The sequence below is a fragment of the Hippopotamus amphibius genome, chromosome 13 (assembly GCF_030028045.1).
Source record: "Hippopotamus amphibius kiboko isolate mHipAmp2 chromosome 13, mHipAmp2.hap2, whole genome shotgun sequence".
NCBI classification, from domain to species: domain Eukaryota; kingdom Metazoa; phylum Chordata; class Mammalia; order Artiodactyla; family Hippopotamidae; genus Hippopotamus; species Hippopotamus amphibius.
The window spans coordinates 99,621,505-99,639,640 of record NC_080198.1 but is presented as its reverse complement, the minus strand read 5'-3'; the positions used below and the strand labels follow the sequence as shown (position 1 = coordinate 99,639,640).

The 18,136-nt window shown below is 58.2% G+C and overlaps 1 protein-coding gene across 1 annotated transcript in view; it reads right to left on the bottom strand.

The window, feature by feature from the left end:
* SORCS2 (sortilin related VPS10 domain containing receptor 2) overlaps positions 1 to 8,282 on the bottom strand; it is a 489,055-nt gene extending 480,773 nt beyond the window's left edge. Inside the window, exon 1 of the mRNA XM_057705965.1 lies at positions 7,809 to 8,282. Coding sequence (XP_057561948.1) covers positions 7,809 to 8,282 — 474 coding nt within the window. The remainder of the gene's footprint in view (positions 1 to 7,808) is intronic.
* Between the last annotated feature and the right edge of the window lie 9,854 nt (positions 8,283 to 18,136).

Genomic DNA, 18,136 nt, shown 5'->3' with positions numbered 1-18,136 from the left:
CCCTGTCAGAGTCAAGGCGAGCTCGACATGGCAGGAAATTATCCGCTTTTGCAAGAAAATCACGAAGGAAGGAGGGTGCTGTTATTTTAAGATCTCTGAGCTGGTGTGAGAAGAAACTAATTAAATGATTGTAATTTTCTGTGCAAATACAGTAACTGACTGCCACAGAGATGCAAAATAAGAAGGAACTTTTCCACCTCAAAAGAACATCAGAGTTTTCATTTTCTTTCTCTCCGGTTCTCCAGTGAGAGCTCACATTCAAGTGTTTCTATTAAATGTTTAAAACAACAAACAGAGCGTATCGGGATGAAATGATGCACACACCCTGTGCTCTGGGGAGTGTCCTGGAATCACGGGGCTGAAGTAGAAAGGGTTTTGTGCCTGCCCTCAGTGGGTTGCCTGTCAGTCATCAGCTCACAGCGAGACTGTGAACAGGCTGCAGGAGTCAGTGCTTTACAACCCAGGGGAGCAGGTCAGGGAGGGCCACACGGTGGGAACCCGCGTGGGGCAGCGGCGGGGCCTTCAACACCCCCACCATGCACTCGGCGGAACCAGAAGAGCCACGGGTGCATGTTTGCATTGCAGTACTAAGCCCAGCATCCAAGCTCATACCCCAGATGAGGCGTTCAAAGGATTTCCACAGCAGGAGCAGGCTGGGGACAGAACCACACGCACGCTTCACCCTCCAGATGCGGGATGGAGACTTTGCCATGCCCATGACGAGAACCAGGGTTTCCCTGCTCCCTGAGCATCCACACCTGGGCACTCGCTGACCAGGAACAGGGCCACAGTAACAGCTGGCTTGGCGGGTCATCACATCCCTCCACACTCCATAAAGCACCCATGCAAACTCGGGAATTAGGAGCCTGAGGGCGGAATGGGCCATTGGTAAGAATCTATAAATAACTCACTCTTTGGATGTTAAAAAAAAAAAAAGGAGGAAGCCCCCAAACAGAAGGCAGTTTACAAGCTCGCCCTCTGGGTCTTCCTGAACCAGAAACACCCAGGGACACCCAGCGTGTTGCCAACACATGTTCTCATGGGTGCCTCTGCACTCCCCGGTGTCATCCTTGGGGGCTTAGCCTACCACTGACAAATTATAATAAAATCAAATGTCAAAACAACAGGAACTCTACAGAAGGCCCGTGCAAGCACTGGGCCGCGTCCTAATCTGAAGGGGTGTGCAGAAGAATGAAGTGTATTTATGACCTCTTTAAAACACTCTCAGGAACCCTCATGCAACTACAAATTAAATAGCCACTTCATTAACGTAAAAGTAGATTTGCGCGATGTGTTCCAGAACATTATCAACGGGGCTGTTTTTATGCCTTTGAGCCAAGCTTCTTGATTGACAGACGTGTTTTTCTCCACCTAGTGCTCCAGGCTTTTTAGGACCCCGTGCCCCTCCCTCAGCCTGCACAGTCTCACCATTCCAACCTCTTCCTCAGCCCAGGTGACACTGACTCTGCCCACCCTTCACAGATGCTTGATCATCACCTCCTCCAAGAAGTCCTCCCTGACCTCCCCAGGGCAGATCCTTAGGGCACCAGAATTCTGTAATCAATTCCTGTCCGGGGACTTCCCTGGCTGTCCAGTGGTTAGGACTCTGCTATTCCAGTGCAGGGGGCACGGGTTTGATCCCTGGTCAGGAAGCTAAGATCCCAGATGCCGTGTCGCGCAGCAAAAAAAAAAAAAAGAGAGAGAGAGAGAGAGAATTCCTGTCCAGTCCCAATGTCCCCCCAGGACAGCGGCCACAATTGATTTTGCTCACTGCTGTACCCCAGCACCTAACAGACCCTCTTAGAAAGCAGCTGCTTTGAGGGCTAATACGAGGTCTCTTCTCACCTGAGGCTCTCAAACTTTGTGTGATCTCCCCAGGCACAGACAGAATGCAGGAGACCCTAGGCGGCCCTGGGCACAGGGCAAGCACATCCCCAAGTACAACACTGCCGGCTTCCACGTCAAGACTTTCCCAGACTCTGCCCACCCAGCGTACGTGTCCACTCACCAACACCTGCCCCACGATACAGGCTGCCCTTGCTCTCTCCTCATCCTTGGTCCAGCCGCCAGGCCCAGGCTCCCCGACAGGCTGGCAGAGCTGGCCTCCTGACAACAAATGTGAAGGCGCTCAGTGCTGGTCACTGCATCCCTCGACCTCTGTCTGCCTCTGTCTCTGTCTAGGTGGCCGCTGGCTGCCCTTGGTGAAGCTGCCATGACAGAGAAGCGCTTCATCTGGGCCGAGGCCCACCAGCCGAGCACTGAGCAGTCACAGCTCAGCCATCCGTGAACCAGATCGCTCTCTCCAGTCCAGTCCCCACTCCAAAACACTGGCAGGCCCGCACCGTCGTGGCCTGGAATTCCAAAATATCTCACAGAAATTTCAGCAGACTTAAATATAAGACCCTGGAGCCACCAAGCCCGCCCACAAGAGCGGAGTGGAGCTGTCACCACGAAACCACAGCCATCAATCGCAAGGCTATAAATCAGCTTTGTCGCTGGATTCATTCAAGAACTTGAAGGGCTTTCCACGAAGGCCTGTATGGCCTCAGGTCGCTGGAGGCTGGCCGTGAGCCATGAGGCCAGGGCAGTCCAGGAAAGAGAGAGGCTTACGGGGTGGGCCGGGGTAGGGGGAGACCATGTCCTGTCCTTCCTCACCTGAACCCTCCCACTCTTCCATCCCTCTGCCCCCTCCAGGGTCCTGGGCCAGGCCTCACCATCACAGCCTTCTCCTTGAGTCCCTGCACAGGGTCTCACCTCCACGGCCCCTCACCAAGCCCACCCAGCACACTGCCTCCAGCAGTGAAAGTCAGCCCAGCCCTGCTATCACTCCCTGCGCCCTCACTGCAGACCTGGCCCTGTCCAAGCACTTCACGTGGATTACCCTATCAAACCTGCACCACAGACAGACCTATGAGCCTTCACTTCCCCCAAATCTAAGACACCGAGGCCCAGAGAGATCAGTCCAGCCACCCCAAATCTCAGAGCCAGAAGGAAGCACGGCAGGTACCAACCCAGGCAAGCGGAAGCTCAAGCACCAGGAACCACCGCTCTGCACTGCCACGCTGGGCCCTTCAGCCTTGGGTCTGGGACCATTAGGAGCTGCCATCAACCAGTTTTTCCAAACTTCTTTCCTCTGATTTCTCTCCACACGCAACGCATTCACTATCTCCGTGTATGACACATACACACCTTCAGACTCCCACCTCCCAGACCTTGCTAAGCAGTGCCTCCCCCAGAATGTTCCTCTCCATCTCCCATATGCTCCCCCTCCTCATTCCATAAGTCCACCCTGATACCACCTCTTCCATGCAGTCTTCCCTGATTTCCCCACTGGGGAAGATGTCGCTCACCCCTCGTATCCTAGCTGTTTGTGTCCGTCCCTTCTTTCCCCACAGGACTACTCTGTGCTCCCCTGCATTAAGTTCAGGGGATGCAAAAGTGACTGAGACCCCTTCCCTGCTCCCCCCACAAATCATATGTTTAAGTCCTAATCCTCAGGACCTCAGGATGTGACTGTAGCTGGAGATATGGTCTTTAAAGAGGGGATTAAGGTAAAATGAGCCCATTGGAGTGGGCCCTGATTCAATATGATCAGTGTCCTTATAAGAAAAGATCAGGACACAGACACAAAGAGAAGACAGCCAGCCAACTGTAAGCCGAAGAGAGAGGCCTTAGGAGGAACCAACCCTACCGACCCCTTGATCTTGGACATCCAGCCTCCAAAATAAGAGAATGCATTCTGTGGTTAAAGCCGTCCAGTCTGGGGCACTTTGTTACGGCAGCTCGAGGAGTCTGCTGCACCCGCCCTCAAGGAACTTGACATCTGACAGGTGTGTTAGGTGCGACCCATTTCACACCTTCAGAAGCTCCACACTTCTGATTTGGAGCCCTGGCTCTCTGGGTATAAAATATGCACAAATACTAGGTCCCTGAAGATCCCTGAGCAGAGAGCAAGGATAGTCAGGCCAGAATCGTGTCCGCATACAGCTCCCCTCGACACCCCCAACCCTGCAGACACAGCACAGAGCAGATGGGGGGAGGGCGTGCCCATATGCTGACCAGCAGTCACGAAGCGGAACGACGTGGGCCTGGCTGTGGGAAGCTCGCACTCTAGTCCACTGGCGCACCAAAGCTGAAGTCCCAGTGCCGTGAGGGAGGGCGTACAGGTGAGCTGTACTTAAAACAAGTATAACAAGCACACCATTTCCCAGAAACGGTAACACTGGGACAGGGCACGGCACCACCCCACTGGGGTAGCAGGAAACCTGGACCCCGGAGGCAGGGACCTGCACTCTGTCATACTTGTCTCCAAATCACACCTCTGCCTCCGAGGGTGGTTCGGGCGACCCAGAACTTGGAGCCTCTGTGCAGGACCCTTTCTGGATCCACGGAAGGTAACATCAGTTGGTCTCAATGAGACAGTCATTTCACACCTAACAGTTCATTTCTACAGCAAAACGGCAGACAGAAAGGCAGTGTTTCAACTTCCAAGCAAGTGCCCTTCCGCATCTCCATGGGCACAGGAAGAAACCAAGCCTTTGGAAGGAAAATGCACATATGTTCCCAGGGCGACAGCTACGGCGCCTGCCCTGGCACCAGCTCGAATCCTGCCATTCCTTTCTGCAGATGCTCTCAAATGTCACTTTCAAAAGTCTATCCCTCTCCAAATGCTTTCTTTAACTTTGAAAAACACCCTACAGGGTAAAGCAAACACTGCCTCTGCTCACGTAGAGCACATCTGCAGAGCTTAGCTCCTTGGGTTTGGATACCTGAGCAAATTAGATGAAATAAAATTTTTAAAAGATTCTGCTCAGCAAATCAGCCTCAAGTTAGTTTCCTTTCTGTTGCAGCTTTCAAAGATGGTGCTTTCAAGCGGAGGTGAACCAAGTGCAGAATCCTGGCGAAAATCCTTAGCCCTGTGGCTGCCAGAGGGACCCAAGTGCATAAAGAGACACTTTATGTGCGGAGAAAACAACCCAACGCATGCGCGGAGTGCTGAGAAATTAATGATTAGAGAAGATGGTTTTACTTGGCGCTTGGGTACAGCTTTCACTCCTCTTGAGTTTTTCCCAGGTAAGTGAAACTCTTAAAGCACCACCTGCTCCCCAAGCCACTGGACGATGAGCTTTTCCAGAGAGAACTCCGGTCTCCCCGACTTCCCACTCCAGAGAATGGGTGAGCTGGGGGGGGGGCAAGGCTGACAAGCAAAGTGCAAGGCGCTTGAGACAAACGCCTGGTCAGCATCTGCACAGGCTCGCCTTCTCACCCACAGACGCGAACAGGAACGAGTACTTGGGCTTCTGCCTCCTAAGTGTCTGCTAAGTGCCAGGCCACACCCTGCTCTCCCCGCCACCCCGGGCCGCCCACTTCCCAGAGGCCAGGGGAGCACTGCCGCTCTCAAAGCTCCTCTCCAGATCTGGACTTCCTACCTCCCACTAAAGAGAAGCCAGCACCCCCCCCCCCACACACACACACACACACACTCTCCCACTCCCCACTCCCACCCCCCACACTCCAGGCATTCACCTGCCACCAGCCGGGGACAAAGTCACAATGGAGTCACTCAGCTCAGCCACTGTCCCCAAGGAGCAGAGCCAGGCGGGCTCCTCTGCCAGGCCCTGCCCCCAGTGCCCCAGCCCCGCGGACCCAGACCCCTCCTCAGTGTCTCCAAGGAAGCTCTGCGCTCAGAATGGGGGTGGGCGGGCAGGGTGTCAGTGAGTCCTGAAGGTGCTGGTCCCACCCCTCCGTGTCTCTCCCTAACTTCTCCCCGTCTTCCCCGGCAAGAAGCTGAAATGTGTAAGGGGCTGGATGAACACGGGGTGGGGGTGGGGGGGGCTGGTTTAGATGTTCTGGCTCCACAGGACTGACTGTTACTGTCTGTCTGTTGTTTTGAGTGACTGGTGTCCGGGTTACCCTGCAGTCCCTGAATTGCAGCTTAAGGTGCACAGGACACGGTTTGCTCCCGAGAATTAGAAGGAGGGAGGGGGGAGGGAGAGGGAGGGAGGGGGGAAGGGGATGGGGAGGGGAGGAAGGGGGAGGGGGGATGAAGGAGGGAGGGAGGGTGGAAGAGGGAGGGAGGGGGAGGGGGCAGGACGTCGAGCTGCACGTCTGCGGTCTGACCCCTCTCTCCAGATGCGGGGGGTGGGGGATGGTCCCCGCAGGGCTCTTCGAGGGAGGGGCGCCTGTTCCCCTCCCCTCCGTGAAGCACCGCCCCTCAGGGCCCTGGCTGCCCCCTGCTGGCCGGCGGGGCGCAGGCAGTCAGCGCCACCCCGCCCCTCCCCCAGGGCTTCCAGTCTGACTGGAGATGGCAGAAATGACCAAGGACCAGAGACCTGGCGTCTGCGCGAGAAGCTGGTTTGGGAGGGGGGCCGGCGGGGAGGGGGGCTGGCAGCGAGCTGACCTCTGGACCAATCAGCTGCCCATCCAACACACTCATCCACTCGCCCTGTCCCTTCTCTCACAGAACTCCCCACCGCGGGCCAGCCCAGCAAGCAGGGCTGGACAGAGGAGGTGGGTAAAAGGGCCGCCCAGCCCAGGCTACACTCCTACCCGGACTAGGGAAGCGCCTGGATCCCCGCCCCTCCACTCCCAAGGGATGCGGGGGCCCTGGCCCTATGCAGCTTCCCCAGAAGTTTGGCGAGCAGTGGTCAAGGAGAAGGGTTGGGGTCAGCCATTGGACAGTGAGTGGACATTGACGCAGGGGAGTGAGGAGGGGTTCCCATCCCTCCTCTCCACAACCAGCACCCCCCCACACACACACACACACAGCTGCCACATCCCTGCACCACTTCCTCTCCCCAAACTAGAGATGACCCACGTGGGGCTGCGTGGAGATGACCCCAACGTGATAATGGGTTATCTGCTCAGGCTGGAACAGAACGAGGTGGGAGGGAAGCGTCGCTATGGCACCCTTCCCTCCCCCCCACCCGGGGAAGAATATAAGGGTATCCCCCTGCCGGGACACACCACCCAAAAGGAAGAGGCAGGATCCCGGAGGGGGCCGGGACCCACAGAGCTGGTGGAAGGAGGTGCCAGAGGACCCTAACAGAAGTGTCTTTGCAGGGCAAGGGGTGTGGAACTTCCAGCTGGAGCGAGGCCAAAGTAACGGCGAAGGTGGGGGGAGGGCAGGGAGCTCAGAGAGCTGGCCGCAGCAGCGGTCCGGAGCGCGGCGCAGAGCCCCGCTCCGTGGGTACGCAGATCCCCGCGCATCCAGGTGCGTCAGGCGGCGGGTCCTCAAGGCAGTCGCCGGTCGCAGTACGGGAACGCGGGGAGAGGGGTGGCCCCAGAATCGAGGGTCCCAGAATCAGATGCCGGGCTGACCGGGGAAGTCCTAGAGCCCGTGGAGCTGCCACGAGCGGGGTCCCGGGTAGCCCAGGGTGGAGAGGGTCACGGAACCAAAAATCCCAAAGCAACGCTGGGTGGACCAGGTGGAGTCTGAAGGCGATCGAGGCGCAACGCGGAGTTGGGAGTGATCTTAAAGGGCCTGGGGGCGCCCCAAGATGGCCGGGGTCCGGAAACCTCCGGAGACACCCCCCCCAACCTGCGATCTGGAGGCCAGTGGGGGCGTCCCTGAGGTGGCTCAGGGTCTCGGAAATCAGAGGAAATGTCCCCCGAGGTGAGGCGGAGTGCTCACATATCTGGGGACCTCTTCCCAAGGAACCGGTGGCCAGGGGCCAGTAGGGGCGCCGCCGAGGTGACTCGCGTCCCCAAGTCTCCAAGAATTCCCGGGTGACCGCGGGGCCGTCCGGAAGTGGGGGCACCGAGGTGTCCGGGGCAGGGCCCGCGGGGGGCGCGCGGAGGTCACTTACGCTGCTGTTCTCGCCCGTCCAGTGCACCATCGCCTGGTTGTGCGTCGCGTCCCCCTTGAGCACGAACGACGTGCTGATGAGTGAGACCTGCGCCCGCGAAGCCGCTCCGGCCACCGGCGCCGCCCGCGCCCAGCGCCCCTGGCCCGCGGCGGGGGCGCCGTCCTCGCCGGGACCCGGGGCCGGAGCGGGACCCGGGGCGCCGGGCTCCGCGCCTCGCGCCTGCCGGTCCTCACCGCCGCCGGGCAGCGCGCGCCCCGCAGGAGGGCTCGGAGGCGCCCGGCTCAGCCGGGCGCGGGGACCCAGGCGCACGGGCTCGGGGGAGCGCCCCGCCGCCCCGCAGGCGGCCAGCAGCAGCAGCAGCAGCAGGAGCGGCCGCGAGCGCGGCCAGCGCGGCGGCGGCGGCGCCCGGGGACTCGGGGCTCGGGCGGCGGGGCCGGGGCCCTTCGGGGCGCGCGGGGGTCCCCGGTGCGCCATGGTCGCCGAGGGGCGGCGGCGGGGCGGCGCGGGCGAGGGAGACCGCGGCCGGGAGAGCGGAGGGCGCTGGGGAGCGCGAGCGAGAGCGCAGAGAAAGGAGCCGGCGAGGGGAGGGCGCCGGCGGGAGGAGGGGACTCGCCGCTCCGCCGCCGCCACCAGCGCAGCCGAGGGCGCACCGCCACCTGCCGGCCGGCCCCGCGCGCGCCCGAGCGGGCGCCCGGCGCTCAGGAGTCAGGCGCTGGAGGTCCTGGGGCGCGCCCCCACCCTCCTGGGCCACAGGCCAGAGCCCCCTCTCCTCCCTCCCGCGCTCCTTCCCTCCCCTCCCGCCCTCTTGTCTTCCTCCCTCCCTTTCTTCCGGTATTTACTGAGCACCTACTGCGGGCCAGCCAAGTTCCAGGCACTGGGGGACACCGATCTGGGGGTGGACACAGCCAGGTGCCTGTTCCAGCAGCTGAGAGTCTGATGTGGGAGACAGAGCACACCCAAGCGGACAGGTTCATGGACAGAATCACCCAGAGAGCCAGAAGGAAGCCAGACCCTAAGTGGGGAGGTGGTCTCCTGTAGGAGCCTCTGAAGGAGCAGCAGGGGAGACAGAACCTGGCACCTTGGGGACGGAGAGGAGGCCTTCTAGGCAGCCAGGGGCACTGCGAAGACCCTACGACAGCTTCCAGACGACCTGGAGGCTTAGGCTTCAGGACTTGCAGACAGTGGCTTTATGTCCCAACCCCAGGGGCCACCAAGGGGGCAGCCCCTGAACGTAGTAGGGACAGACACTGGGCCGGCGGGGCAACGTCCCATTCAGAGGCTGGCAAGCCACAGTGCAGAGTGGGGAAACAGAGGCTCAGAGCACAAAATCCCCACCCAAGGTCATGAATCTTCTTTAGATAGATTTCAACATAACTCCACTGAGCGCCCACCATGTGCTCCACACAGGCCTCAGGGAAGAAACAGGAGCAGGAGATGCTCCGAGGCAAGGCCAAGGTCAGGGTCAGCTTGCGACGTCTGCCAGGCCCGTGGCCCCTCGCCTCCCCTTCACCAGTGGCCCCTGCCTTAGCTGAAAACCCTCAGGCTCGGCGTCCCTGTCACACTCACCTCCCAGTTGGGCCTCTGTGCTCCAGAGAGAGAGAGAACAGAGTCAAAGAGCCTAACAGGGCAGAGGAGCGAAGCCTCGAACGTTCGGGAAAGACAGTGGGGCTTCCTGCTGACCCCCGAAGAGCTGAGGCACCCAGCGCTCCCTCTTCTGCTTGCTCACCCAGGCTCACCCCAAATTCACATCCAATAGCAGACTGTGCTCGTCCTGTGCCCAGTGCAGTGGTGGGGGACGGAGGCCTGGCGATCTGTGAAGCCTCCGCCTTTGGAATGTGCCCCTGCCCCCTCCATGGTGTAAATTCTCCATGTGTCAGAGTCTAAATCTCCAGCTCAGGCCCAGGGTCAGGAGAGAAGGGGGAGCCGGCAGCTGTGGGAACATCTGGTCTAGCACAGGGAGCGGAGAACAGCATGGGGTCAGTGCAGGGCTGAGGGGAGGGGAGCCGAGGCAAAGCAGGGGGTGGGGGGTGGCACTAGAAAAAGCTTACAAGCAAACCAACTCTGCCCACGAGGGCTGGTGGCCACGGTGCGGCACAGCAGTGGGAAAAGAGCTGGGTCCGTCCCAGCTTAGACACAAACTCACCAACAGGCCCTGACGCTGGCTGTCTCCAGCGCCCCGGCTGTAAAGGCAAGGGGGCTGCACCATCTCTAAGGTCTCTTCCAGTGGCTTTTTGGTTTGTTTGTTTTGTCTCGTTTTTAAATGAAGGAAGGCCTCTACGTACGGTCCTCAAGAAACCCTGACAGCGACGAGCCATCAAGCACCTACTATGTGCTGGGCACTTTCCTAGGGACTGGCTGTGTCCTGGAAGAGAAGGCCTCTGCTCTCTGGGGTGGGCAGGTTATCCTATTTAATTCTCACCGCCAGGCTGTTCCCATCTTACAGACAAGGAAACAGAGTGGTGACTGCCCGAGGCCACCTGGCCAGAGTCAGAGGCCAGACTCCAGGCAGGTTTTCTGGCCCCAACATGGCGTGCTTTCCACTGCGCGCCCGTTACTTGCCATGCGGGCAGGGGTCTGCACAGGTTGCCCCTCTGAGGCTTGGAGAGCGCTCAGCCAGGCAGGGAGGACACGGTGAACACACACCACCCCCAGGCTCAGACCGAGGCCACATCATCAGTGATTTGCTTAACGTCCCAACAGACTGGGGAGAGGGTCCGGGCCTGGAATGCAAGGCCCTGATGCTGCACCAGTGCTCTTTCCAGAACAAACAGCTGCCTGAAAAGGCCGCAAGGCCTTGGGAAGAGTAGCACTGATGCATCCCTTCTCTGAATCCAAATCTAGAGACACTGTGGTTCCCCCGGATGGCCCAGCTCACAAACATTGCTGCACCTAGGGCCACAGGGATGAGGGAGACAGACGAGTCCCCTGTGGGGGGAGGAGCATCCATCTTCCTGCAGATAGACAGATGGGGGTGGGGGGGACCCAGACAGGGCTCCGTACCCGGGAGAGAATAAGGCCGGCGTGGGATGGCGATGGGGGGGTGCTAGGGGCCAGGTACCTTTGAGCTGAGAGGGAGAGAGCCCAGCATGGGCCTGGTGGAAAGAGCCATCCCAGCAGAAGGGGAGCACGTGAGCCCCAGCCCGGCGCAGAGCAGCTGGGTGTTCAGAGGAGGAACTGCCGGGCTTGATTTGTATTCACAGACTGCTACACAGCCTCTGGAGGGTTTCAGGCAGGGGACGAGACCAGCGGTGTTCTTATCGCGTCACTCTGGCCGCTGGGAGGACAGGTGCAGGAAGGCACTTAGGACACGACTGTCCAGGATCAGACTGTCCAGGCCAGGGTGGCTGGGCACAGGCGGCGGGCAGCGATGGAGGAGGGTGAAGTGGAGGGAAGCCTGCTTCCGGGTCCCTCCCCCCACCCCCCAATCTCACCCCTCCACCCTCTGTGCTCACCCTCCTTAGTGACTCACGTCAGGGACTCGGGGACACGGATGCAAGAGAAACACATGGGCAAGAGTAGAAACAAAGGAGAGCTTCGATTAGGCATCCTGTCCCACACCCCCAGTGCAGAGGGGTCGCCGGAAGCCACAGAGGCAGTGTCTGCGGTGCCCACCAGGTGACGGACAGCTCAGCAGGTGTCCGGGAATGAACACTGATGGAGGCGGGCCACGTGTGGACACTGGGGCTCAGCGCCTGGCATCGGGGGGCATGGAATGCCCTTTCCAGGTCTGTAACACCCGATCTTCACAACAACAAGATCCTAAGATAGAGAAAGCAGCCCCGGCCACCCTCCGTCTTCACCTCCACGCAGGCCACAGGGCTCCAGACAAATCAGGGCTGGTCCTGCTCCTGGCGAGCTCACGGTCTGATAGGGGAGGTGCACGGGTGAACAGACAGTGAGAACAGGGAAGCAGGTGCTCCCAGGGAGGTGTCTGGGGGCATAAAGGAAAGGGGAGCCGCTGCCTGGGGCTTGAGGAGGAAGGCTGCTCAGAGGGGGATGCCCTTCAACTCACCCTTCCGGGTAATAGTAACAATAATACCTGAAAACGCCACATGTTGCGCGTCTCCCCTGGGCCAGGCACTGTTCGTGGAAGAACTCAGTGACCCTCTGACGCCCATTTAGGGTAAGTACTAGTTCCCCGAGCTTAAAGGTGAGGAAGTTGAAAGCACACGGGGGCAGTAATTTACCCGAAGGAGTCAAAGGCCCTCGTCCTCATGTACCAACTGGGTGTCCTGAGCGTGGCCCAACGTCACCTCTCTGTTTCACAAACTGCCTCACCTGTGAAACGGGACCAGCGCGGCCCTGACTCGGTGGCTCTCAGTGTGTCATCCCTGGTCCCGCAGCATCAGCGTTAATGGGAACTGGTTAGAAATGCTGGTTTCTGGGCCCACCCCAGACCTACTGAACCAGAAACTCCGAGGTGGGGCCCTGGTCTGTGTCCAACACGCCCTCTGGGTGGTTCTGACACACCCGGCGGTTCTGGGCCCAGGCTGCACATTCGAGTCACGTGGAGAACTTTAGAAAAATGCTGATGCCCGAGCTCCACCTCTGAGGGGGCATCTCTAAGCTCCCAGGTGACGCAGGTGTGCAGCCAGCCGTGAGCCCCTGGCCTGCAGCACAGCTTCCTATAAGGATTCGTGAAAGAACAGATGCCGGGTGCCTGGCGTACCGACGGCTGGACCACGGTACACGGTGCCTTTCCCGAGAGGTGAGTGGGGGCCCCTGAGCCCCCGGCCAAATCTTTTAGCTTCAGGATCCACCCTTGCGTCCCCGTTCCACGACACACCTCCCCATCCGAAAAGGAGAAGAAACACTTTGTCCCTCCAACGTTTCATCAGACCACTCGCTCATTAAAAGCCTCAAGCTTTTTTAAATTATCAAAGGTCTCTAGTGATAATACTTTATCTTTATGATCGTGACAAAGCTCAACAGATACGGCTCCCCACGCGGGCCCGTCTCCGAGGGTCAAGGAATCATGAGCCACCTTCACCAGGGACCCTGGGGGACCAGGCAGGAGGGAGACTGAGGGGACAGGTTTTTGGGGTGCTGGGCTCCACAGAGGGCAGCCCTGGCCACTCCCTCAGCTGCCCAGCTCGGCCTCCAGTGACACTAAGAAGTTCTGTACCTGCTCCGGGGCAGGGGGGCAGCGGTGACTTGCAGACAAGTCTCCCAATGACTGTTGGTGAACGACAAGGGTTAGAGGTGCTGGTTTTGAGAAGGACCAGCGCTACAGTCTCATTACCAGGTTGTCGGGGAGAAGGCAGCGGGGACAGCTCGTGGGGATGTGAACTCGGACCAGGACAAAAGTCTGATCCCGAGACGAAAGGGAAACGTGTCCAGACGGAGGAGGAAGGTGAGGCCCCAAAGGGAGACAGACGGTGGGCTGGCCGCCCTGAGCCAAAGAGGGTGGGGAGACAGGGAGAAGGCAGGGGCAGCTCCGTGGGTGGTGCACTGTGGGGGCGGGGGCGGTGGCCGCTTTTTCACGGAGGCAGGGATCTCCATCCCCGGAGCACCAGTGCTGTGGGCCGCCAAGCCCCTGCCGTGTGAGAGGCCAGCCAGGCAGGAGGCCCAAACTGGACAGAGAACAGATGACAATCAGCGTTTCCCGGCCATCAGGGCTCTCTTTAATCACGGACGCCCCACAGTTAGTGCCTGCGGACGGCTTGGTTCATTTCTTCTGCTCATCAAATGTTTACTGAGCACCTACTGTGTGCCTGGCATGAGTCCAGGCCCCAGGGAGAGAGCAGGGAACGAACCAGACCAAATCCCTGGAGGCATAAACAGGAAATGGTGGAGAGACAGGGAAGAGGGGTCCTGGCAGAGGGAGCAGCATGTGGCATGAGCTGGAGGAAGAGGGCGCGGGGGACTTTAGAGGAACCAGGGGGCGAAGAGCTTCAGGGCAGCTGAGTGCAGGGCAGGGAGGGCAGGGGCAGTGAGAGCGGGGCTCCCCGGTCCGTGGAGCATCCCCCGCGGTGTCGGGGGCCAGGCGATGACCAGAACCAGCGCCCGGCCGCGGGGAGGTCAACGGCAGCAGTGGGGACGGGCAGGTCAACGACACTGCAGCAGAGACTGCAACGCTTCCACCAGCTCTGCCCCAGGTGCTCTGCAGGGTTACCTTGCCCCCCGCCCCACACCTGCGGGGAGGGGTCCATCCCCATCTCCTTGTCACAGAGGAAGAACCTGCGGCACCGCACAACCAGGCAGAGGGGCTTGCCCACGTTTCCACCAGCAGCAAGGGGCTGGTAGCGCGCATGGGCTCGTGCTTCCGTATGAGCCAATGCGCTCTGGGGAGGGGGGTGGGCCTGGGGTGCCCCCCACACCAGGCTCCTCTGCCTAGGCTTTCACATCTGTTATTCTCCTGACCCTGTGAGGCTGGGATGGTCATCAGCTCCACTGAGACCGGTGAGACCGAGGCTCCCAGTGAGACAGTGACAAGCCCACCCTGGGCATCAGGGAAGCGCCTAAGCCTGGGCTGCCCTGAGCCCCACGGCTCCCCACTTTGTCACACAAATCACTGCAGGGACAGCGCAGGGGCAGGGACCAGCACTGGCCAGGAAAAGCAAGGGTGCCGCCCCAGAGACCCCGCTCTTACTGGGTTGGAGTGTGACTCAGAAGTGAGCCCTCGGGGCCTTGGAGCACTTGCGGTACCTGGTCATCTCCTGACGGGCACCAGGGGAGGCCTGGGAAAGTGGCCCCCAGGGGCCCAGGGAAGTGGGATCCCCCATCGGTCCATCTGGGGCCAGTGCCCAGTTTGGTCACTGTAGCAGGCAGGGCGGATGGGAGGATGGCTGGACTTGGGAGTGACATACAACCAAACAGAAACCATCCTTGGGGAAGACGGCAGAGGCCGGAGTCTCACCACTGAGGCCAAATGCTCAGGCCCTGGCCTGCGGTAGGAGCCCCGTGAATGTCTGTAACGGAGGGACCAAAGCAGGGTGGAGGGAAAAGGGAGGGACACAGCCAGCCTCGGTGGGCCCAGCCTCGGTGGGCGCAGCCTCCGTCAGCCTCACCCACCCACGGGGCTGAAGGCAAGTCCCCTCCACCCACCCCCACACCTCACACCAGGGTTCACTGGAATTGGGGGAGGGGCAGAACGTGCCAATTGCCTCCACGTGCCAGTGTTTTGGTGCATAGTTATACTGATTTCAGATACAGAGAGGCCCAGAGAGGCTAAGTAACCTGCCTTGGATCACACAGCTGGAGAGCAGCAGCTCTCGGGACACGGGCGCTCACGGTCATGTTTCAGACATGGCTGTGAGGACACTGACAACACCTGCCTCACAGGCGCTTGTCCTGTGTGTGAAAGCGCCTGCCTCATCAGTGTGTAATTAGCGTTTGTTCTTTCAGGGGAAATGAGTTCAGAGTGGGGGCGGCCGCGAGGCCGGAGCTGACCTCGGTCCAGCCCTGCAGATGAGTCGCTGGATGTCTTCATCCCTCTGTCTCCTCGTGTGTTCAGTGAGAATGGGCATCGGTTGTCATGCAGATAAATGTGTGTCTATAAGATGCTCAGAAGGGCGTTTCTGTGGGGTGCGCTGCAGAGAGAAGGCCGGCGTGGGGGACAGTGACAGAATGACCCACAGTAAGTCCCGTCTGTGTCACAGACACCTCATCTGTGGTCCGTGACAGTCCACTCTGAAGACTCAGTCCAGACCCCCAAACACCCCGGCTGGGAGGCAGTGCGTGTTCATTCGTAAGGAGAATGTTCCCCGAGGCTGGGGCGGAGCAGTAAGGCCCGCAGATGCTTGGTGGGTGGGGGTCCCTGAGGGGAGGGGCCCCCCTCTGCCCGCAGGGCAGCCCCACGGGAAGCCAGCTTCCTCAGCCTGACCACCCACTGCTGTGTGCTCGGGGCCTCAGTCTCCCCACGTGTGGAATGAGGGGGTGAGATACGTAAGAACTTCAACAGGACATGAGCCCAATGAGACACCCTGCAGAAATGTATCTGTGGTTTAGGAAATGCCTGACTCTATCCTGTGACATGTACTTATTAAGGACAGAAAATTTCTGCAATTTAAAAATCTGTTTGACTTTGATTAATTCAGTTTTTCCCCCAACTTTCTGACCCTGTACTTCTTTACTTCTGCTTAACAGCACAAACACCCCAGAGAACATGGGCTATTATGGAAATATGTGCTGAGCACGGAGGAAGAGACAGAGGGAAGAATTTATTCTGCCTGAGGTGTTGATGTCAGAAAAAAATACATTTGAGTAGGTCCTGAATGATGAGTCGGGACCCAGAGGAATAAAGGTGCCTGGTCCACACAGGGTGGGCACGTGGGCCTGGCCCCTGCAGGACGGAGCCGTGGCCGTCAGACTGGAGGAGAAAGCAGGCCCAGGGCCTACTGGTTTTTGCCTTCTCCTGAGGTCAAAGAGAACCTTCTGGGGTTTTCAGAAAAGGAGTAACGTGATCAGATTTGTGTTTCAGGAAGCTAATCCTGGCAGCTTCTGAAAGCTGGAGCTTAGAAGAGAGACACAGTGACCAGCTGGGGGGCCACAGCTTTGGTCCAGGAGAGCAATGATGAGACCTGATCAGAACCATGGGCAGTGGAGGAGAGGAGAAGGTAGAGGTGGGTCCCCAGAACCTGGGGAGGAGGGAGGAGGCAAAGAGGCTCTGAGGTATTTGGGGAAACAAGGATGCCATGTTCCTCATTAGGGAACAAAATTTGAAGGAGAAGGTGTCTGCAGGGCATCCTGGAGTATTAGTCAGGTGAGGCCAGGCTGGGCTGCAGTAACAAAGAACCCCAAATCTCAGATGTGTAACCTAAGAAAGGTGCATCTCGCTCACTCACAAAGTCTGATTCAGGTCAACTGGTCATCCTGTGGCCCTGCCATCTGGAACATGTGACCTCCAGGGTCGCTGTGGCAGAGGAGAGAGAACCACACAAGATGTTGTGTGGGGGTCGGACCTGGGAGGCGCCCCATCACTCACATCCCATTAGCCAGAGTCTGGGTTGACGGCCTCCACCTACCTGCAGGGCAGGCGGCAGATATAGGAGCACATGGACATTTAGCAAGCCCTATTTGCCACTGTCACACTGGCAGAGAGGCTCCAGAGGCCCTGGAAATGGGGATCCACAGAGTATCAGGGCCTGGGACCTAGATTTGAGCATGACTGTTGAATGAGATCACCCAGGAAAGAAAAACAAAAAAAGAGAAGAGAACAAGGGGTAAAATAGGTAATACCTCCAAGGTGGTATTTAGGAATTCCCAGAGGATGACAAGATTTAGTCCAAAATCTCTTGTTTCCAAATATCTGATTATTTGTCATCATGTAGACAAGGCATCCAGATTTTTCCTGAATTTTTCAGTTTCCATATGGTTCCTTGGCATCGCACAGGCAGCCAAAAGCAGCTGGCAAGGCTTTGAGTACCACGCCGGTCCGTAACACTCTCTCTGTGTAAGGCCAAGGGCCTCACGGTGATGATGTGTCTGGAGCAGAGATCGTCAAAGCCTTTAATTTCAATAAACATTTTGAAAGCAAACTCACCCTATTCTTCCTTTAAGATTCACTTCAGAAATCAAAATTTTTGCTGCGAAATTACTGAATATGAAACTGATACTTATTTAAATGTTTTGTACACTTTTTTTTCAAAACTAAAATTTTCCACAAGTAAAACTGTGGTTGAAAATCATAGTTTGAGGGATTTCAGCTTGGAGGTTAATCAAAACTCACTATTTTCCTTGGAAAGTACTCCTGCCTTTATCAAGACTAACAGAGAAGCACGGGATGCTTCTTCCAAATGGCTCTTGCAAAGCCTTTTCCTGAGGCTAGTGTCCTCACTCAGAGACCATAAGGGTCATGAGCCCTGGGACTGTGTCAGGGTTTGTTCTCCACTTATCCTCACTATCCAGCACCCTGCTGGGCACACACTAGGCACTCAATCCACGATGGATGGATGGATGGCCAGCCCTGTTACACTGGAAACCCCTAGACATTCCGACTTCTAAACTACAGCTGCTAAAATGAACAGCAATTTGGTGGAAGGAAAGAGCACTGGATTGGCAGTCAGGAGATCCAGGTCCCATGTCAGTACTGCATGGAGTGAGCTCTAAGAACTTGGGAAAATCCCTTTCCCTGTGGATACTACTATTTTTTCCTCCTCTGCGAAATGAGGCCTCATCCACTCAAGCCAACAGTTATAGCCTCATATCCAGCCCCATCTCCCCTTTCCCCCTCCTTTCAAGGACCTAAATTGTGCCCACAACACTCCTAGTCAAAAGTGCACTTTAGGGAGGTAGAACTTCCACTTATGGCCAAGTGAAGGGCTGGCAAATCCTCTCTCCAAAAATCAATTATGAAACTGCACAAATTGACAAAAACAACCATTTCC